The sequence below is a fragment of the Anolis sagrei genome, chromosome 6, assembly GCF_037176765.1.
Source record: "Anolis sagrei isolate rAnoSag1 chromosome 6, rAnoSag1.mat, whole genome shotgun sequence".
Classification (NCBI taxonomy): domain Eukaryota; kingdom Metazoa; phylum Chordata; class Lepidosauria; order Squamata; family Dactyloidae; genus Anolis; species Anolis sagrei.
The window spans coordinates 130,441,515-130,459,927 of NC_090026.1; the positions used below are offsets into that span (position 1 = coordinate 130,441,515).

General features: G+C 47.4%; 1 protein-coding gene across 1 annotated transcript in view; it reads left to right on the top strand.

Moving 5' to 3' along the window:
- Positions 1-14,774, top strand: part of LOC132779054 (uncharacterized) — a 35,254-nt gene extending 20,480 nt beyond the window's left edge. Inside the window, exons 6-8 of the mRNA XM_060782715.2 lie at positions 6,028-6,365; positions 8,968-10,418; positions 12,366-14,774. Of these exons, the coding sequence (XP_060638698.2) occupies positions 6,028-6,365; positions 8,968-10,418; positions 12,366-12,759 (2,183 nt within the window). The 3' untranslated portion in view covers positions 12,760-14,774. The remainder of the gene's footprint in view (positions 1-6,027; positions 6,366-8,967; positions 10,419-12,365) is intronic.
- Positions 14,775-18,413: the final 3,639 nt, after the last annotated feature.

Here is an 18,413-nt window from a genome sequence, read left to right on the forward strand (position 1 = left end):
TATTTGACTGGCTGCCCTGACACGAGAAATAAAATATCCCTTCAGCTTAGCAAAACATTACAAAGAGTAGATATGGACATTTTCTGTAACCGTCTGCAACATGTCGACAGGCCGGGGAAATGCGCACAGAATCTGTGAAAGAATTTCAGGAGATCTTTGAAACCGCAAGTGGTGGAGTCTATGGGTGATGAAGTTAGTATTCCTCACATCTCTTCAAGGCAACAATCTGTCTGTCCTTTTTCCACTGTCAGATTATTGAGGATTTTGTTTAACATGATGTTTTGCACAATTCCTGATAGGTTTGAATGTTTGGTCTCCAGCGCATGTTCATGCAGCATTGCCTTTTTCGTTGGCCTCTCTCCGTGTTTAACCTTTTGTAAAAGTATGATCTTCCAGAGAAGAGCCAAAAACACGTTTGAGTAAAATCTTCTCTTCAGTGGTATCTAACCACATGTACTCATGCAAGGCAATTTGGTTTCCAGTTGTTACACTGGTAACCTAGTTGTTTCTGATCTGTTAAAAAAACAGAGATTGTGCCAATTCACAAAATATAGCAGTTCTTCTGAAGTGTTTTCTTTTCAGTTGTCCAAAAATACGTCTCCTCTCCCATAAAATATCTTGTTTCTATATCATGCTGTCAAGAGACAAATATAAAGTAGACTTCATTAAAAGTAACATATTTGGTTTACTCACAATCTTCATGTATTTAACATACAGGTACATAACCTGTCAATCCCGTTACAGATGGATTTGAAGGGTTTCTCTGTGTAGATAACACAGGGCGTCTTTCTTACAATCAACAGAAACAACTTTACATTCTGAGAATCGAATGGAGTCTGACCTCTAAAATGGAGTCTGAGCTCTGAGCAGTCTCAGATCTGATCATGTGCTCTGGAGCCCCTCCCACAACCTCAAAAACATAACCTGTCAATCCTGTTACAGATGGATTTGAAGTGATTTCTCTGTGCAAATAACACAGGGCATCTTTCTTACAATCCACAGCAACGTCTTTACATTCAGAGAGTCGAATAGAGTCTGACCTCCAAAATGGAGTCTGAGCTCTGAGCAGTCTCAAATCTGATCATGTGCTCTGGAGCCCCTCCCACAACCTCAAAAACATAACCTGTCAGTCCTGTTACAGATGGATTTGAAGTGGTTTCTCTGTGCAGATAACACAGGGTGTCTTTCTTACAATCCACAGCAACATCTTTACATTCTGAGCATCGAATGGAGTCTGACCTCTAAAATGGAGTCTGAGCTCTGAGCAGTCTCAGATCTGATCATGTGCTCTGGAGCCCCTCCCACAACCTCAAAAACATAACCTGTCAGTCCTGTTACAGATGGATTTGAAGTGGTTTCTCTGTGCAGATAACACATTCTGAGAAACGAATGGAGTCTGACTTCTAAAATGGAATCTGAGCTCTGAGCAGTGTCAGATCTGATCATGTGCTCTGGAATCCCTCCCACAACCTCAAAAACATATGAGTAAAGGGAAATCTGCATAGCAGAGTATACATATACAATACAATAAGCAAACAGAATCATATACAAAACTACTAGAGGAGGCTAGAAGAAGGCCACCCTGAGTCCCTCTGCGGAGGTCGAGATAGGACGGGATATAAATGTCCGAAATAATAATAATAATAATAATAATAATAATAATAATAATAATAATCCTTTATTTATATCCCGCTAACATCTCCCGAAGGACTCGGTGCGGCTTACAAGAGGCCTAGGCCCAACACATCAATAAAACAATGGCATAACAAGTACAACAATAAATAAAACTCATAAAACAAACAATAAACATTAAAACAATAGCAATAAACATTAGACAATAACACCACAATGCATTAAAAAATAAATAGAAATAACTAGCCGTCCCCTGCCACGCATTGCTGCGGCCCACTCTGGTGGTCGTGGGGGTTCTGTGTGGGAGGTTTGGCCCAATTCTATCGTTGGTGGGATTCAGAATGCTCTGTGATTGTAGGTGAACTATAAATCCCAGCAACAACGACTCCCGAATGTCAAGATTCTATTTTCCCCAAACTCCACCAGTGTTCACATTTGGGCATATAGAGTATTCGTGTAGAATTTGGTCCAGATCCATCATTGTTTGAGTCCACAGTGATCTCTGGATGTAGGTGAACTACAACTCTAAAACCAAAGTACACTGCCCACCAAACCCTTCCAGTATTTTCTGTTGGTCATGGGAGTTCTGTGTGCCAAGACTGGTTCATTTCCATCTTTGCTGGAGTTCAGAGTGCTTTTTGATTGTAGGTGAACTATAACTCCCAGCAACTACAACTCCCAAGTGTCAAGGTTATTTTCCCCAGACTCCACCAGTCTTCACATTTGGGCATACTGAGTATTTGTGCCAAGTTTGGTCCAGATCCATCATTGTTTGAGTCCACAATGCTCTCTGGATGTAGGGGAACTACAACTCTCAAACTCAAGGTCAATGCCCACCAAACCCTTCCAGTATTTTTTCTGTTGGTCATGGGAGTTCTATGTGCCATGTGTGGTCCAATTCCATCGTTGGTGGAGTTCAGAATGCTCTTTGATTGTAGTTGAACTATAAATCCCAGCAACTACAATTCCCAAATGACAAAATCATAATTTTTTTGAGTGATGGTCACTCCTTGTGTTGTGAGACGTTTTGTTGCCAAATTTGGTGTGATTTCGTTCATTGGTTCTTTTGTTTTTAAGGTACTCATTATGCACAGAGCTTTGTTATATATATAGATATGGTTGCTATTTCTAACGCAGAATGATAAAATCTTTTATTATCCCCTTTTTTCAAAAAATTAAAGTGCCTCTGGGAATGTTGGGACAATTGCACATTTTTCGGATCTCTGGGATTCTGGACACCTTGGACCAGAAAGTTAAATAGAAATGGACCCTCTTCCTGGGATAAATGAAGGCATCTCCTGTGTCTGAGAGGGAAAGGGGGGTGGCAGTATGGAAATAATAGCCAGGTAGCCAATTTTAGGCCCTATTTTCCTTGGAGACAACAGAAATGTCTCTTCGCATCCTTCTTCCACAAACTAGCATTATTGATAGTCTTCAAAGCTACTGATATTGGGTTTTAAATGGCTGAGTTGGCAAGTCTTGCTGGTCCATCAAAGTCTTTTAAGTGGTTCATGAGTCTCAGCATCATGGATCGATAGCCATTCAAGGTGGGTTGCCAGTGTTCGCTATTTGAGGACTGGAAAGCGTCTCCCTCGTAAGGAATGTTCATAGAATCCTAGAATCAAAGAGTTGGAAGAGACCTCATGGGCCATCCAGTCCAACCCCATTCTGCCAAGAAGCAGGAATATTACATTCAAATCACCCCTGACAGATGGCCATCCAGCCTCTGTTTCAAAGCTTCCAAAGAAGGAGCCTCCACCACACTCCGGGGCAGAGAGTTCCACTGCTGAACGGCTCTCACAGTCAGGAAGTTCTTCCTCATGTTCAGATGGAATCTCCTCTCTTGTAGTTTGAAGCCATTGTTCCATTGCGTCCTAGTCTCCAGGGAAGCAGAAAACAAGCTTGCTCCCTCCTTCTCCCTGCGGCTTCCTCTCACATATTTATAATGGCTATCATATCTCCTCTCAGCCTTCTCTTCTTCAGGCTAAACATGCCCAGCTCCTTAAGCCACTCCTCATAGGGCTTGTTCTCCAGACCTTTTGTCATTTTAGTCACCCTCCTCTGGACACATTCCAGCTTGTCAATATCTCTCTTGAATTGTGGTGCCCAGAACTGGACACAATATTCCAGGTGTGGTCTAACCAGAGCAGAATAGAGCATGACTTCCTTGGATCTAGACACTAGGTTCCTATCGACGCAGGCCAAAATCCCATTGGCTTTTTTTGCCGCCACATCACATTGTTGGCTCATGTTTAACTTGTTGTCCACGAGGACTCCAAGATCTTTTTCACACGTACTGCTCTCAAGCCAGGCATTGTCCCCCATTCTGTATCTTTGCATTTCGTTTTTCCTGCCCAAGTGGAGTATCTTGCATTTGTCACTGCTGAACTTCATTTTGTTAATTTTGGCCAATCATCTCTCTAATCTGTCAAGATCGTTTTGAATCCTGCTCCTGTCCTCTGTTTGCAGGTGGCAAAGCATTTCTTTGGAGTAGACAGAACAAGATGGAAAGGAAGGAAGGAAGGAAGCTTCCTGACTGTAAGAGCTGTTAAGTAATGGAACTCTCTGCTTTGGAGTCTGGTGGAAGTTCCTTATTTTGGGGATTTTAAAGAGAGGCTGGATGGCTATCTGTTGGGGTTGCTTTGATTGTGCTTTTCCTACATGGAATAGGGGGTTGGACTAGATGGCCTACGCGGTCTCTTCCAATTCTACGATTCTGTGATTCTAATTTCAATACCATGACCGCTACAAAAAAGAAATAAGTTACACCTGTGATTCTAAGACACACTCCGTTTTTGGAGATGTCTATATAGCAGATATGGACAAACTTCGCCCCCTTAGGTGTTTTGGACTTCAACCCCCACCATTCCTCACAGCCTCATGCCCTTTCCTAACTGAGAGTCGTTTGAAAGTCAGATGATTGTAACTATGAGAGAGCTGTTCAGCAGTGGAACTCTCTGCCCTGGAAAAGGAAAGGACGTGAGGCTGTGAGGAATGGTGAGGAATGGTGGAGTCCAAAACACCTGGAGGGCTAAAGTTTGCCTATGCTTGCTCTAGAATGTCTAGGTTTTCCAGTGTGATTCTACGAGAGTTGAATGAAAAGTAATGCCTCCACTTTTACAACTCCTCAACAGATGGCAGTACTGGTTTGCCGCAGGTACTGGCTTGTTCAGGAGACTCTCCTCTACAGTTCCATTTTGGTGGGAAGCCTTACCATTGAATGGTTGTGTTGTTAAAGTGCAAAGTATGGAAACCTGCACAGACGGTCAGTCAGCGTGACTTAAGCAACATGCAGTTATTGAATTCTTGACAGCAGAAGGTGTCACCCCAAAGGAGATTCATCAGAGAATGCAAGCAGTTTATGCTGATTGTGTTGATGTGAGTACAGTGCGTTGTTGGGCGAGTAAGTTTAAAGATGCTGAGGTGACACCTTCTGCTGTCAAATAAAGTTCAGCCTTCATACTGGGGCTTCACACACGAGGCCTTCTCATACCGAGGCTTACCTCACACAGAGGCTTCTCTCACAGACTAAGGCCTACCTCACACTGAGGCCTTCTCACAGACTGAGACCTTTCTCCCACTGAGGTTTGCCTCAGACTGACTGCTACTAAGCTACAGGCACACATGCTTATATAGAACTGCAGCTTTTGCTGAGCCATTGCATCCAGGTTGCAGTAGTTGCAAGAAGAAGATTTCCGTGGCACAAATAAAGTTCAGCCTTCACACTGGAGCTTCACACATGTATTCTTCTCTTTACAAGGCTTTCCTCACACAGAGGCTTCTCTCACAGACTAAGGCCTACCTCACACTGAGGCCTTCTCACAGACTGAATTCTTTCTCCCACTGAGGTTTACCTCAGACTGACTGCTTCTAAGCTACAGACACGCCTGTTTATACAAAACTGCAGCTTTTGCTGAGTCATTGCATCCAGGTTGCACTAGTTGCAAGAACAAGGTTTCTATGACCAAATAAAGCTGGAACTTCACACATGAGGGCTTCTCATACCAAGGCTTTCCTCACACAGAGGCTTCTCAGAGACTAAGACCTACCTACTCACAGACTTCCTTCCACTGAGGTTTACCTCAGACTGACTGCTACTAAGCTACAGGCTTCTCTCACAGACTAAGGCCTACCTCACACTGAGGCCTTCTCACAGACTGAGACCTTTCTCCCACTGAGGTTTACCTCAGACTGCCTGCTACTAAGCTACAGGCACACCTACTTATACAGAAATGCAGCTTTTGCTAAGTCATTGCATCCATTTAACACTTTAAGTGCTTGACTCACATTTTTGTGATTAAAAATACCTAGTTAATGCTTAATATTTCTGACAGCGGCTCCTTTCTGGCTGTGAATGAGCGGCTGTGAAATGACTTGGCCCATCTCTCTTTTCAGCGGGCAGCTCTGCGGGCGTGGGGAGTCCATCGGAGATGAAGGTCCCGGCCCCTGGTTCCTCCTCTTCAGAGGCGCCCAGCATGGTCATCGGAGAGGTCCAGGTGCCTCCGGACATGACGGCCGAAGAGGAGGAGGAAGAGGAGGCGGTTGAAGCGCCCATAGAGATGCGTGCGCTGTCCTCCCGCCCGCAGGTGCCCTGGTCCGGCTTTGAAAAGGCCTTCACCTTCGTGCGGCAGAGGGGCAAGAACGTGATCGTCCAGTGCAGCTACTGCCTGCCGCTGGTCAAGCACCTCAGCTCGGCCTTTGCCTCCGCCTCCAACCTCAAGAAGCACTTGGAGGTGAGTGAAAGCTGGGGGGAAGTCCAGCAGTGTTGCGTTGCACGTCGTAAAGAGAAGGAATGGTTAAGTACGTGGAACTGTCCAGTAGAGGAGAGTCTACTGAACAAGCCAGTACCTGCTGCATACCAGTACTGCTCCCTCCTACAATAACAAAGTTTTTGCAATTTAATAAACTTTTCCCATGTTTATATGATAGAACCAATTAGGATCTGGCATTTATAACCCAGGAACAAAAATCATGTTACATAGTATAATGCCTCCACCTTCGTAATGCTTCCACTTTCGTAACTCCTCAACAGATGGCAGTACTGGTATGCGGCAGGTACTGGCTTGTTCAGTAGACTCTCCTCTACAGTTCCATTTTGGCAGGAAGCCTTAGCATTGAACGGTTGTGTTGTTAAAGTGAAAAGTAATGCCTCCACCTTCGTAACTCCTCAACAGATGGCAGTACTGGTATGCGGCAGGTACTGGCTTGTTCAGTAGACTCTCCTCTACAGTTCCATTTTGGCAGGAAGCCTTAGCATTGAACGGTTGTGTTGTTAAAGTAAAAAGTAAAACCTCCACCTTCGTAACTCCTCAACAGGTGGCAGTACTGGTATGCGGCAGGTACTGGCTTGTTCAGTAGACTCTCCTCTACAGTTCAATTTTGGCAGGAAGCCTTAGCATTGAACGGTTGTGTTGTTAAAGTGAAAAGTAAAGCCTCTACCTTCGTAACTCCTCAACAGATGGCAGTACTGATATGCGGCAGGTACTGGCTTGTTCAGTAGACTCTCCTCTACAGTTCAATTTTGGCAGGAAGCCTTAGCATTGAACGGTTGTGTTGTTAAAGTGAAAAGTAAAGCCTCTACCTTCGTAACTCCTCAACAGATGGCAGTACTGATATGCGGCAGGTACTGGCTTGTTCAGTAGACTCTCCTCTACATTTCAATTTTGGCAGGAAGCCTTAGCATTGAACGGTTGTGTTGTTAAAGTGAAAAGTAAAGCCTCCATCTTCCTAACTCCTCAACAGGTGGCAGTACTGGTATGCAGCAGGTACTGGCTTGTTCAGTAGGGGGTTGGGAGGAATTGACAATGATTTCGAGATGTAGTTCACCTACATCTGGAGAGCACTGTGAACCCAAAGAATGATGGATCTCGACCTTGGGGGAAGCCTCCATCACCTGTCTCACACCCCGCCAGCCAGCAAGCAAGGAGAGCCAGGTGAGGGAGGTTTCGTGCAAGGCCAGACCTCGACCAGAGCCCCCACTGCCTGGCTCTCGCCCTCGCCGGCCAGCAGGGTTGCAAGCCAGGTGAGGGTGGCTCCACTCGAAGCCTAGCCTGGCGCAAATCCCCCCTCGCAACCCTGCCAGCCGGCAAGTGGGGAGAGCCAGGCGAGGGAGGCTTCGCAAAAGGCCAGGCCACAAGTCGAGCCCCCTGTGAAGATCCCTTACCTTGCCAGCCAGGGTGGCAGGGCCTAAGAGAGACAGGCTAGGTAGTTTCAGCTTAGAAGGCCTGGCAGGGAGCGGCAGGAGCCATTTTGGTTTAGGGAAAAGCTCCAGTTCAGAGAGGGGGAGTGGCCTAGGCCTGGGCCAGCCCTGAAACAGCCAGGATTGGTTTGTTAAAGGGGGGCGGAGTTAGACTGTTGGAGGGAAAGCAAGAAGCTTCTTTTAGTCAGTTCAGTTCAGTTCTGGTTGATGTTAGAGTCAGAGTGGAATCAGAGAAGCTTGTAGGAGTTCCTGATTAGAATAGGCAATTTGCCTGAAGTTTGCACAGCGAAGTAGGCTGTGGCAAACTAGTTACAGCTATTTAAGAAAGAAATAGCTGGGTTTTGTAATAGGAACTGTAACCAAGAAAGAACCATTCTCTCATGCAACCGTTACGCTTTTAAGAACAAGAACACTTTAATTGTAACAGCCAAGCCTATTCAACTGCATTCGCTTTATTCTGTAACTTCTATTCAATAAACCTTTCTTGTATTTGCTTGAACTTAAGCCTGAGTCACGTGCCATTTGTGGATTTAGTCCCTTTTCTTTTTATTTAACCTCAACCTGTTTCCCTTCAGAGAAACCCTTCTAAAAAGTCACAGTACATGGTGGTCTAAAAAAACCTTATCTTAGTTTAAATAGCTAGAGGGTTCCTGTTCATTTATTCTTATGGTGGCAGCGAAGGTTTAAATAAAGAGACATCCCCTCAAGTGTTATCTAAGTGCCAAAGTGGTGTGATTTCCTTATTAAAGGAGGGACAGTTTGTGGGATCTGTTTGCCCCCTGTCCAGTCATATTGCTTGACCCCCTGCCCAACATAGCATAAAGGAACCTTTATACCCCCCTTGCCTGGCTGTTGACCTCGCCAACCAGCAGGCAAGGGAGGATTTGCCCAGCCATTTTGAGTAGGTGAAGGGGGCGGTGCCAAAAGGTGGCCTCGCGACCCCTCCGAATTGACCAAACGACCCGCCTGGGGGTCGCAACCCCCAGGTTGAGAACTGCTGATCTTGTGCATCTCCTTCTTGAGTTGCTCTGCCCAGAACTGGACGCAGGGTTGTTATTATCCCAGTTGAGAAGGTCTGACCAAATTGGAAAGGAGTGCACCAGTTAACTAACCCGTCTTCTCTTTCTCCTCTCTAGAGAGCTCACCCTGGGAAGCTGATCGCGATTGAAAGGGCCAGAAAGGCCAGGCGGCGCGGCATCTATTGCGAAGACCTGAGACCGGATGCGGACGCTGCTTTCAGCCGCCTCCCGCGGCACCAGCAGCGGACCCCCTTCGGTCGGTGGGGCTCGTGCAGTGAGACGCTCACCCAGCAGACCCTGGACCGGAAGGTGATGGACTTCATTGTGGAAGAGACACTGCCGCTGGAGACGGTGGACAAGCCTTCCTTCATTGGTTTGGTGCGCCTCGGCCTTCCGGAAGGGCTGTCCGTCATGAGCGCCGCGACCCTGCGAGACAGGATCGAGGGGCGTTCGTTGGCCCTGCGAGAGGCACTAGTGGGCAGGATGGGGGACGTGGCACATGTGGCAACCACCGTGGACTGCTGGGCCAGCGGTCGGAAGAGTTTCCTGCGTGTGGCGGCGCATTGGATCAACCCGGGCACACTCAAGCGGGAGTTCGGGGCCTTGGCCTGCAAACGCCTCAGAGGGCGGCCCTCCTACGCCGTTCTGGCTAAAGCTCTGCACGACATCCACGTCGAGTACCGCATCCACAACAAGATTGTCTGCATGACTGTCGATAGCGGCTCCAACTTCGCCGGGATGCTCCGAGTGTCCAAGGGCAGGGAGACTGAGATAGCGGAGACGTTCGAGGCGAACGACGACGACAACGAGAAGGCAGAGGTGGAGTTCGTGCCCTTGTTTGATATACTGGAAGCGGGGAACAAAGCCGGAGAGGGGACGGGGGACAATGGCAGTTTCCGCTTGCCTCCGTTCCAGAGGTGCGCCAGCCACACCCTCAACCTCGTGGCGACGTGTGACGTGCAAGGCTTGATCTCCGAATCGGCCCAAAACAGCTCCCTTGGCCTCTTCTGGAAACACTTCTCCTCCTTGATGGCGAAGTGTAACCGACTGTGGCGCGAGCAGAAGGCTTCACCGCAGACAGCCGAGTACATCCTGGAGCAGTGTGGGGCCTACCTGAAGGTGCCGGACCAGTCCAGGTGGGACTCCACCTACGAGGCTTTGAAGCAGCTGAGCCAGCTCCTCTCTGCCGCGCTGCTCCGTGTCGGTGCCGTGATGGACCGCTGCTCCTTGGCCAGAGTGACGGCGGAGGAAAGCTTGGCCGCGAGGGAGTATGCCGAGGTCATGGCCCCGCTGGCCCAGGCTTTGGACATCCTGCGGCGGGACAGCGGCATGTTCATGGGCTACCTGCTTCCCACGCTGTACAACCTGGACCGCAAGCTGCGGGAGATGGAGCACCGGCCCCTGGGGTACACCTACTGCCTGCCCCTCGTGCAAGGGCTGCGCAAGGCTCTCCGGGAGCGCTTTGAGTCCATCTGGGAAGACAAGAAGCTGCTCCTGGCCGCCTGTCTCCACCCGCGCTTCAAGGCCGACTGGCTGGAATCGGCTGCCCGGGCAGACCAGACCAGCAGGTGAGGCAGGGAGGTATAATATCCACAATGCAGACATGGGCCAACTTTGGCCCTCCCTCCAAGTGTTTTGGACTTCAACTCCCACAATTCCTAATATCTGCTAGGGAATTGTGAGAGTTGGAGTCCAAAACACCTGGAGGGCCTAAGTTGGCCCGTGCCCGATCTAGCAACTATTCTGTTGGTTTGTTCTTAAATTGGATTTGTATGTAAGTTGGAACAAACACATACACATCTATATAAATCTATAACACACACACACATCTATAGAAATAAAAATGTAATGTTAGTTTGTGGGATTAACATAACTCAAAAACCACTGGACGAATTGACACCAAATTTGGACACAAGACACCTAACAACCCAATGTATGTCCTTCACTCAAATAAAAGCTTTTGTCTTTTGGGAGTTGTAGTTGCTGGGATTTATAGTTCACCTACAATCAAAGAGCATTCTGGACCCCACCAACAATGGAATTGAACCAAACTTGGCACACAGTTCTCCCATGACCAACAGAAAATACTGGAAGGGTTTAGTGGGCAGTGTCCTTTGGTTTTGGAGTTGTAGTTCACCTACATCCAGAGATCACTGTGCACTCAAACAATGATGGATCTGGACCAAACTCTACATGAATACTCAATATGCCCAAATGTGAACACTGGTGGAGTTTAGGGAAAATAGAATCTGGACATTTGGGAATTATAGTTGCTGGGATTTGTAGTTCACCTACAATCACAGAGCATTCTGAACCCCACCAACGATAGAATTGGGCCAAACCTCCCATACTGAACCCCCATGTGAGCCACAGCAACACATGGCAGGCTAGTCTATATAAAAATGTCATGTTCGTTTGTGGGATTAATATAACTCAAAAACCACTGGATGAACTGACACCAAATTTGGACACAAGACACCTCTCAGGCCAAAGAGTGACCATCACTCATAAAAACACTGAAAAACACAGCAGAAGAAAATTAAAAAGCCAAAAAATAAAACTACATTACAACACATGCACAAAACCATATCTATCTATCTATCTATCTATCTATCTGCAAACACACAGATATACACAAATATTTACACACACATATGCACACACAAAGCACATACACACCCTTGGGCTGAGAGTGGCGGTTAATAAGTGCAAATAATAAATAAATAAATAATAAATAATAAATACACACAGACTGGGCCACAGCAACACGTGGCAGGGCGTGGCTAATATATATATAATATAGTGCTTTGGATCTCTTGAGGAAAGGTGAACACCCCTGTGGTGTTTCCTTTGCTGTCTATGTCCCTGATCAGAAGATTCCACCTCACTTTCTGTCCCTCTGAAAATCAGATTTTGGAAAACTTGGCTTTATGTGTATACAAGGATTGGAGATGTTGTTGTTGTTATATTTATACTCTTCTTTTTCTCTCCTGAAGGAGACTCAAAGCAGCTTAAGCATTTGTTTGTTTGTTTGTTTGTTTGTTTGTGAGGAGTAGTTTGGAAGTCAGATGTTTATAACTAAGAGTCATTTGGAAGTCAGATGTTTGTAACTATGAGAGAGATGTTCAGCAGTGGAACTCTCTTTCTGCTCCAGAGCATGGTGGAGGCTCCTTGGAGGCTTTTTAAGCAGAGGCTGGATGGCCATCTGTCCCGGGTGCTTTGAATGCGATTGTCCTGCTTCTTGGCAGAATGGGGTTGGATTGGATGGCCCTCGAGGTCTCTTCCAGCTTAAGAAGTTATGATTCTATTGTAAGGGATCACGAGTTTAGGTTGCGGGGTCCCTTTTTGAAGAAATCCACAGAGTCCAATAGGTTCATGTAAGACACCATTTATTCAAGCTGATCAGCATGAGGTGGACAGATAGCACTTCTGTTTGTGCTGCCGTCTGTATGAAACGAATGGATGGCCCTTGTGTTTCTAACCTGGCTTTGTCCCCTTCCTTCTCTCCTTCCCAGGTACATGATGGAGGCAATGCTGAAGGCCGAGATACGGAGCACCGTAGCAGAGGAGGGCGCCGAGCCTTCGGACCGGGACCCAGCCGGGGAGGAGGACCTGGAGGACGACTTCTTCAACCTGCAGCCGCGCGGCCGGCGGTGCGGAGCGGACGCCGTGGACGAGGAGGTCTGGCGCTACTTGAAGGCCCCCGGTCGGGAAGCTTCCTCCTTGCACGCCTTCCCGCACGTCCTGCAGCGCTTCCTGCTCTACAACACGGGGCTGCCCTCCAGCGCCGCCATTGAACACCTCCTCTGCGCCGAGACGTGCGCCGCGGTTGACGCCGGGAGGCAGCCCTCCGACGACAAACTCTTTGAGCAGCTCTTCCTCCTGAAGCAGAACAAGGGGGCCTTTTAGGAAGAAAGTCTTCTCAATCCCTGGAAACGACGACCAAAGAATCCTGTGCAACAAGTGTGCAACGAGTGCAGTAACGCATATCTGCACTTTGTATTGACGAAGTATTCCACAGCTCAAATCACTTTGGTGTTGTGTGGTTTCCGGGCTGTATGGCCGTGTTCTAGACAGCAAAGCCTAGAGAAGACAATTATACTGGGTAAAGTGGAAGGCAAAGGAAGAGGGGCCGACCAAGGGCAAGATGGATGGATGGCATCCTTCAAGTGACTGGACTGACCTTGAAGGAGCTGGGGGTGGTGGTGGCCGACAGGGAGCTCTGGCGTGGACTGGTCCAGGAGGTCACGAAGAGTCGGAGATGACTGAACGAATGAACAACAACAACATGGCTGTGTTCTAGCAGCATTTTCTCCATAGGCGAAATGTCAGGAGAAAATGCTGCTAGAACACGGCCATACAGCCCAGAAACCACACAACACCCCATGACGCTGCTTCAAATATGGAGTTTGTTTGTTGTCATCTATGAAAGTGGTTGGACCTTTCCCCTTCCCACTAAAAGCAGAATGACCACGTTCAATTTAAGCGCAACGGCGCAAATGCACAATGGCGCATGTGTCAACAGACTTCGGTTGAGGACTCATTCACTCATTAGAAGCCGTTGGCGCTTTTTCGTCCGCCAAAGACACAATTCAGAAGTGCAATTGTGGAGATGAACGTCGGGCGATGTCTTCGGTCATGCATCCATTGGTTTGCACATTCAAACATGTGCTATCTCCATGCGCAACCAAGACTATAGAGAGATGAATGCCTCTAAACAGAAACTGTATCTGTCGGGAGGGCTTCGATTGTGCTTTTCCTGCTCGGAAGAAGCGGGTTGGACCGGATGGCCCACGTGGTCCCTTCCAACTCTAGGATTGTATGATTATACGAGGGTTGAATGAAAAGTAATGCCTCCACTTTCGTAACTCCTGAAAAGGTGGCAATATTGCTATGCGGCAGGTACTGGCTTGTTCAGTAGACTCTCCTCTACAGTCCCATTTTGGCATTTGAATGTGAATGCACCGTGATGCAATTGCTGTGGCGCAATCAACATTCGCAACTCCTCAAAAGATGGCAATATTGCTGTGCGGCAGGTACTGGCTTGTTCAGTAGACTCTCCTCTACAGTCCCATTTTGGCATTTGAATGTGAATGCACCGTGATGCAATTGCTGTGGCGCAATCAACATTCGCAACTCCTCAAAAGATGGCAATATTGCTGTGCGGCAGGTACTGGCTTGTTCAGTAGACTCTCCTCTACAGTCCCATTTTGGCATTTGAATGTGAATGCACCGTGATGCAATTGCTGTGGCGCAATCAACATTCGCAACTCCTCAACGGATGGCAATATTGCTATGTGGCAGGTACTGGCTTGTTCAGTAGACTCTCCTCTACAATTCCATTTCGGCATTTGAATGTGAATGCACCATGATGCAACCGTTGTGGCGCAATCAACATTTGCTGTCTTATGAGTTACTTTTCTGGCTTTTGTTGACACCGAAGCAGTAAATGTGTGCTTTACTGTGCTTTTTAGTTTGTGTGTTTTCTTTGCAAGGAGTCCCTCAATTACAGCTACCAGCGATGATGCCATCTCGGGGATGCCCTGTGTTGTCGTCCCAAGCTGTTTCTTTGGCAATGATGTGTCTCAGCTCTCTTGTCAGCTTGCGAGGATGCTGGGTTGCCTTTTTTGGAGCAAGGAGCCCCACAGAATTAATGTTCATGCTGTTGCGTTGAGGAAAAGGTAATGATGCCTTAACAGAACTTGGGCCTAACTCCACAGGGACGGAGGAAGGTGAGTAAGGGGAAAGTAAGGGAAGAAATGAGGGAAATGGAAGAAAGCTATGGAGAGCTATGGAGACATTGCGAAGGAGGCCTTCTCACAGCTGGAGCAGGGAGAAAGCAGGCTGGTAGCTTTAAAGCTGGTAGCTACCTCTCCACCAAAGTCAACATTGACACTGAAATACAACAACACCTGAGCTCTGCAAGTGCAGCATTTTTCTGAATGAAGCAGAGAGTGTTTGAGGACCGGGACATCCATAGGGAGACCAAGGGGCTTGTCTATAAAGCTATTGTCCTCCCAGCCCTGCTCTATGCCTGCAAAACGTGGACTGTCTACAGACATCACATGACACTCCTAGAATGATTCCATCAGCGTCGCCTGAGCTCTGTGAGTGCAACATTTTCCCGAACGAAGCATTTTCCCCAACCCTGCTAAGTGCCTGCAAGATGTGGACTATCTACAGACGTCACATGCAATTTCTAGAATGATTCCATCAGCGTCACCTGAGCTCTGCGAGTGCAGCATTTTCCCGAATGAAGCAGAGAGTGTTTGAGAACTGGGACATCTGTAGGGATAATAAGGTGATTGTCTATAAAGCTATTGTCCTCCCAACCCTGCTATATGCCTGCAAGATGTGGACTATCTACAGACGTGACATGCAACTCCTAGAATGATTCCATCCGCGTCGCCTGAGCTTTGCGAGTGCAGCATTTTCCAGAATGAAGCAGAGAGTGTTTGAGGACCTGGACATCCATAGGGATACCAAGGTGCTTGTCTATAAAGCTATTGTCCTCCCAGCCCTGCTATATGCCTGCAAAACGTGGACTATCTACAGACGTCACTTGCAACTCCTAGAATGATTTCATCAGCATCGCCTGAGCTCTGCGAGTGCAGCATTTTCCTGAATGAAGTAGAGAGTGTTTAAGGATCTGGACATTCGTAGGGAGACCAAGGTGCTTGTGTATAAAGCTATTGTCCTCCCACCCTGCTATACACCTGCGAGACATAGACTGTCTACAGACGTCACATGCAACTCCTGGAACGATTCCATCAGCACTGCCCTGGAAAATCCTGCAAATCTCTTGGGAAGACAAACGGACAAACGTTAGCATGCTGGAAGAAGCAAAGACCACCAGCATTGAAGCGATGGTCCTCCGCCATCAACTCTGCTGGACCGCCCACGTTGTCCGGATGCCTGACCACTGTCTCCCAAAGCAGTTGCTCTACTCCAAACTCAAGAATGTAAAACGAATGTTGGAGGACAGGAAAAGAGTAGCATTGATTAGCATGACGGCACAGAAGACCCCCTTGCTGGGCCTTTGCTCTGCTCTGCAGTGGGCGTCGGAAGTAGCTGGCTGTGGTCTTCTGCAGAAAGGGGAGGAAAACCGTCTTGAGCAAGGACTGGGACCGTGTCATACAAGCATGGGCCAACTTCAGACCTTCCTCAAAGTGTTTTGGACTTCAACTCCCATAGACTGTTAGGAATCGTGGGAGCTGAAGTCCAAAACACTTTGAGGGAGGGCCCAAGTTTACCCATGCCTGATGTAACAGAATTATTTTAGCTTGTAGAAGAGTCATATTTAAATATTGGAAAGCTTGTTGAGTCTTATGATTCTACAGCAGGTTAATCCAACAACAATCAGTATCAAGACATCAGGGGCGGACAATTGCTAAGAGAGTAGCAGCCCTTTACTGCTTGCTCCATCCATGTTCAACATCTACACAAATGACCAGCCACTGCCAGAAGGGACAGAGAGTTTCATCTATGCTGATGATCGTGCCATTACCGCTCAAGCAGGGAGCTTTGAGGTGCTCTTACTGCCTATGACAGGGAAAACCAGCTGATCCCTAATCCATCTAAAACACATACATGTGCCTTTCACCTTAAGAACAGACAAGCATCCCGAGCTCTGAAGATTAGCTGGGAAGGAAGGAATCCCACTAGAGCATTGCAGCGCACCCAAATACCTGGGAGTCATTTGGACCGTGCTCTGACCTACAAGAAGCACTGCCTGAACATCAAGCAAAAAGTGGGTGCTAGAAACAATATCATACGAAAGCTGACTGGCACAACCTGGGGATCACAACCAGGCACAGTGAAGACATCTGCCCTTGCGCTGTGCTACTCTGCTGCTGAGTACGCATGCCCAATGTGGAACACATCTCACCACGTTAAAACAGTGGATGTGGCTCTTAATGAGACATGCCGCATTATCACGGGGTATCTGCGCCCTACACCACTGGAGAAATTACACTGTTTAGCCGGTATAGCACCACCTGACATCCACCGGGAAGTAGCAGCCAATAGCGAAAGGACCAAGGCAGAGACATCTCCAGCTCATCCCCTGTTTGGGTATCAGCCAGCACGTCAATGACTTAAATCTAGACATAGTTTTCTAAGATCTACAGAGACACTTGCTGAAACACCTCAGCAAGCGAGAGTCCAAAAGTGGCAGGCTCAAACCCAGAGCCTCAACCAATGGCTGATACCCAATGAGAGACTCTCCCCTGGGCACACAGAAGACTGGGCAACTTGGAAGGCGCTGAACAGACTGCGCTCGGGCACCACGAGATGCAGAGCCAACTCTAAGAAATGGGGCTACAAAGTGGAATCCTCAACATGCGAGTGTGGAGAAGAGCAAACCACCGACCACCTGCTGCAATGCACCCTGAGCCCAGCCACATGCACAACGGAGGACCTTCTTGCAGCAACACCAGAGGCACTCCAAGTGGCCAGATACTGGTCAAAGGACATTTAATCAACTACCAAGTTTGCAAAATTTGTGTGTTTTTTTTTAATCTGTTTGTTTTGTTCTGTTAGAAATGTAATACAATGGTCTGGTTGTGGATGACACGATAAGTAAATACTGGAAGCTCATTGCCATCTGTGATGAAGGATTGAATTGTCTCCCTACTGAGCAGAAGGGTGACTTTTGGGTCTCTTCCAACTTAAGGAGTCTACCGTATTTCCCTGAAAACAAGACCGGGTTTTTTATTAATATTTGCTGCAAAAGATGCATAAGAACTTATTTTCAGGGGATGCACAACAATCTACGTTTATTCCTTGGTGGCCACTGGAGTCTCTTCCAACTCTAGGATTCTACCGTATTTCCCCAAAAATAAGACGAGGTCTGGTATTAATTTTGTCTGGAAAAGACGCATGATTTTTATGGGATGCACAACAATCTACATTTATTCATATACAACAACCTACATTGATTGAAATACAGTCATGTCGAGTTCTTCTGGAACTTCATTAAACCCCAAAGTCCGGCCTGAATTCCTTGTGACTCGGTTTCCCGTAGCGCAGGCATGAGCAAACTTTGTCTCTCCAGGTATTTTGGATTCCAACTCCCACAATTCCTAACAGCCTACCGTCCCACAAGAGGCCATTCTGTCCAATACTGACATGAAACCGGTGGAGGAGAACATCTGGAGGCATGGGGCACAGTGCCATAGGTATGCTGATGATACCCGAATATCTTTCTCCGTGTCTTCAGGTAAAGATAGTGTGTCTCCTATGAATGAATGCTTGGAGGAGGTCACAGGTTGGATGAGTAAAAACACATAGAAACTGAATCCAGACAAACAGAGGGATGGAGGTGGGTCAACCAGTCCTGGAAGAGGTCCCTCTCCCCCTGAAAGACTGTGTTTGCAGCATTGACTTCTGCAATGCGCTCTACATTGGGCTACCCTTGCACCAAGTTCTGAAACTCCAGCTGGTTCAAAGTAAAAGATGGTGATACCCTCAAGGCTGGACTTCTGCAATGCGCTTTACATGGGGCTACCCTTGCACCAAGTTTGGAAACTCCAGCTGATTCAAAGTAAAAGATGGTGATACCC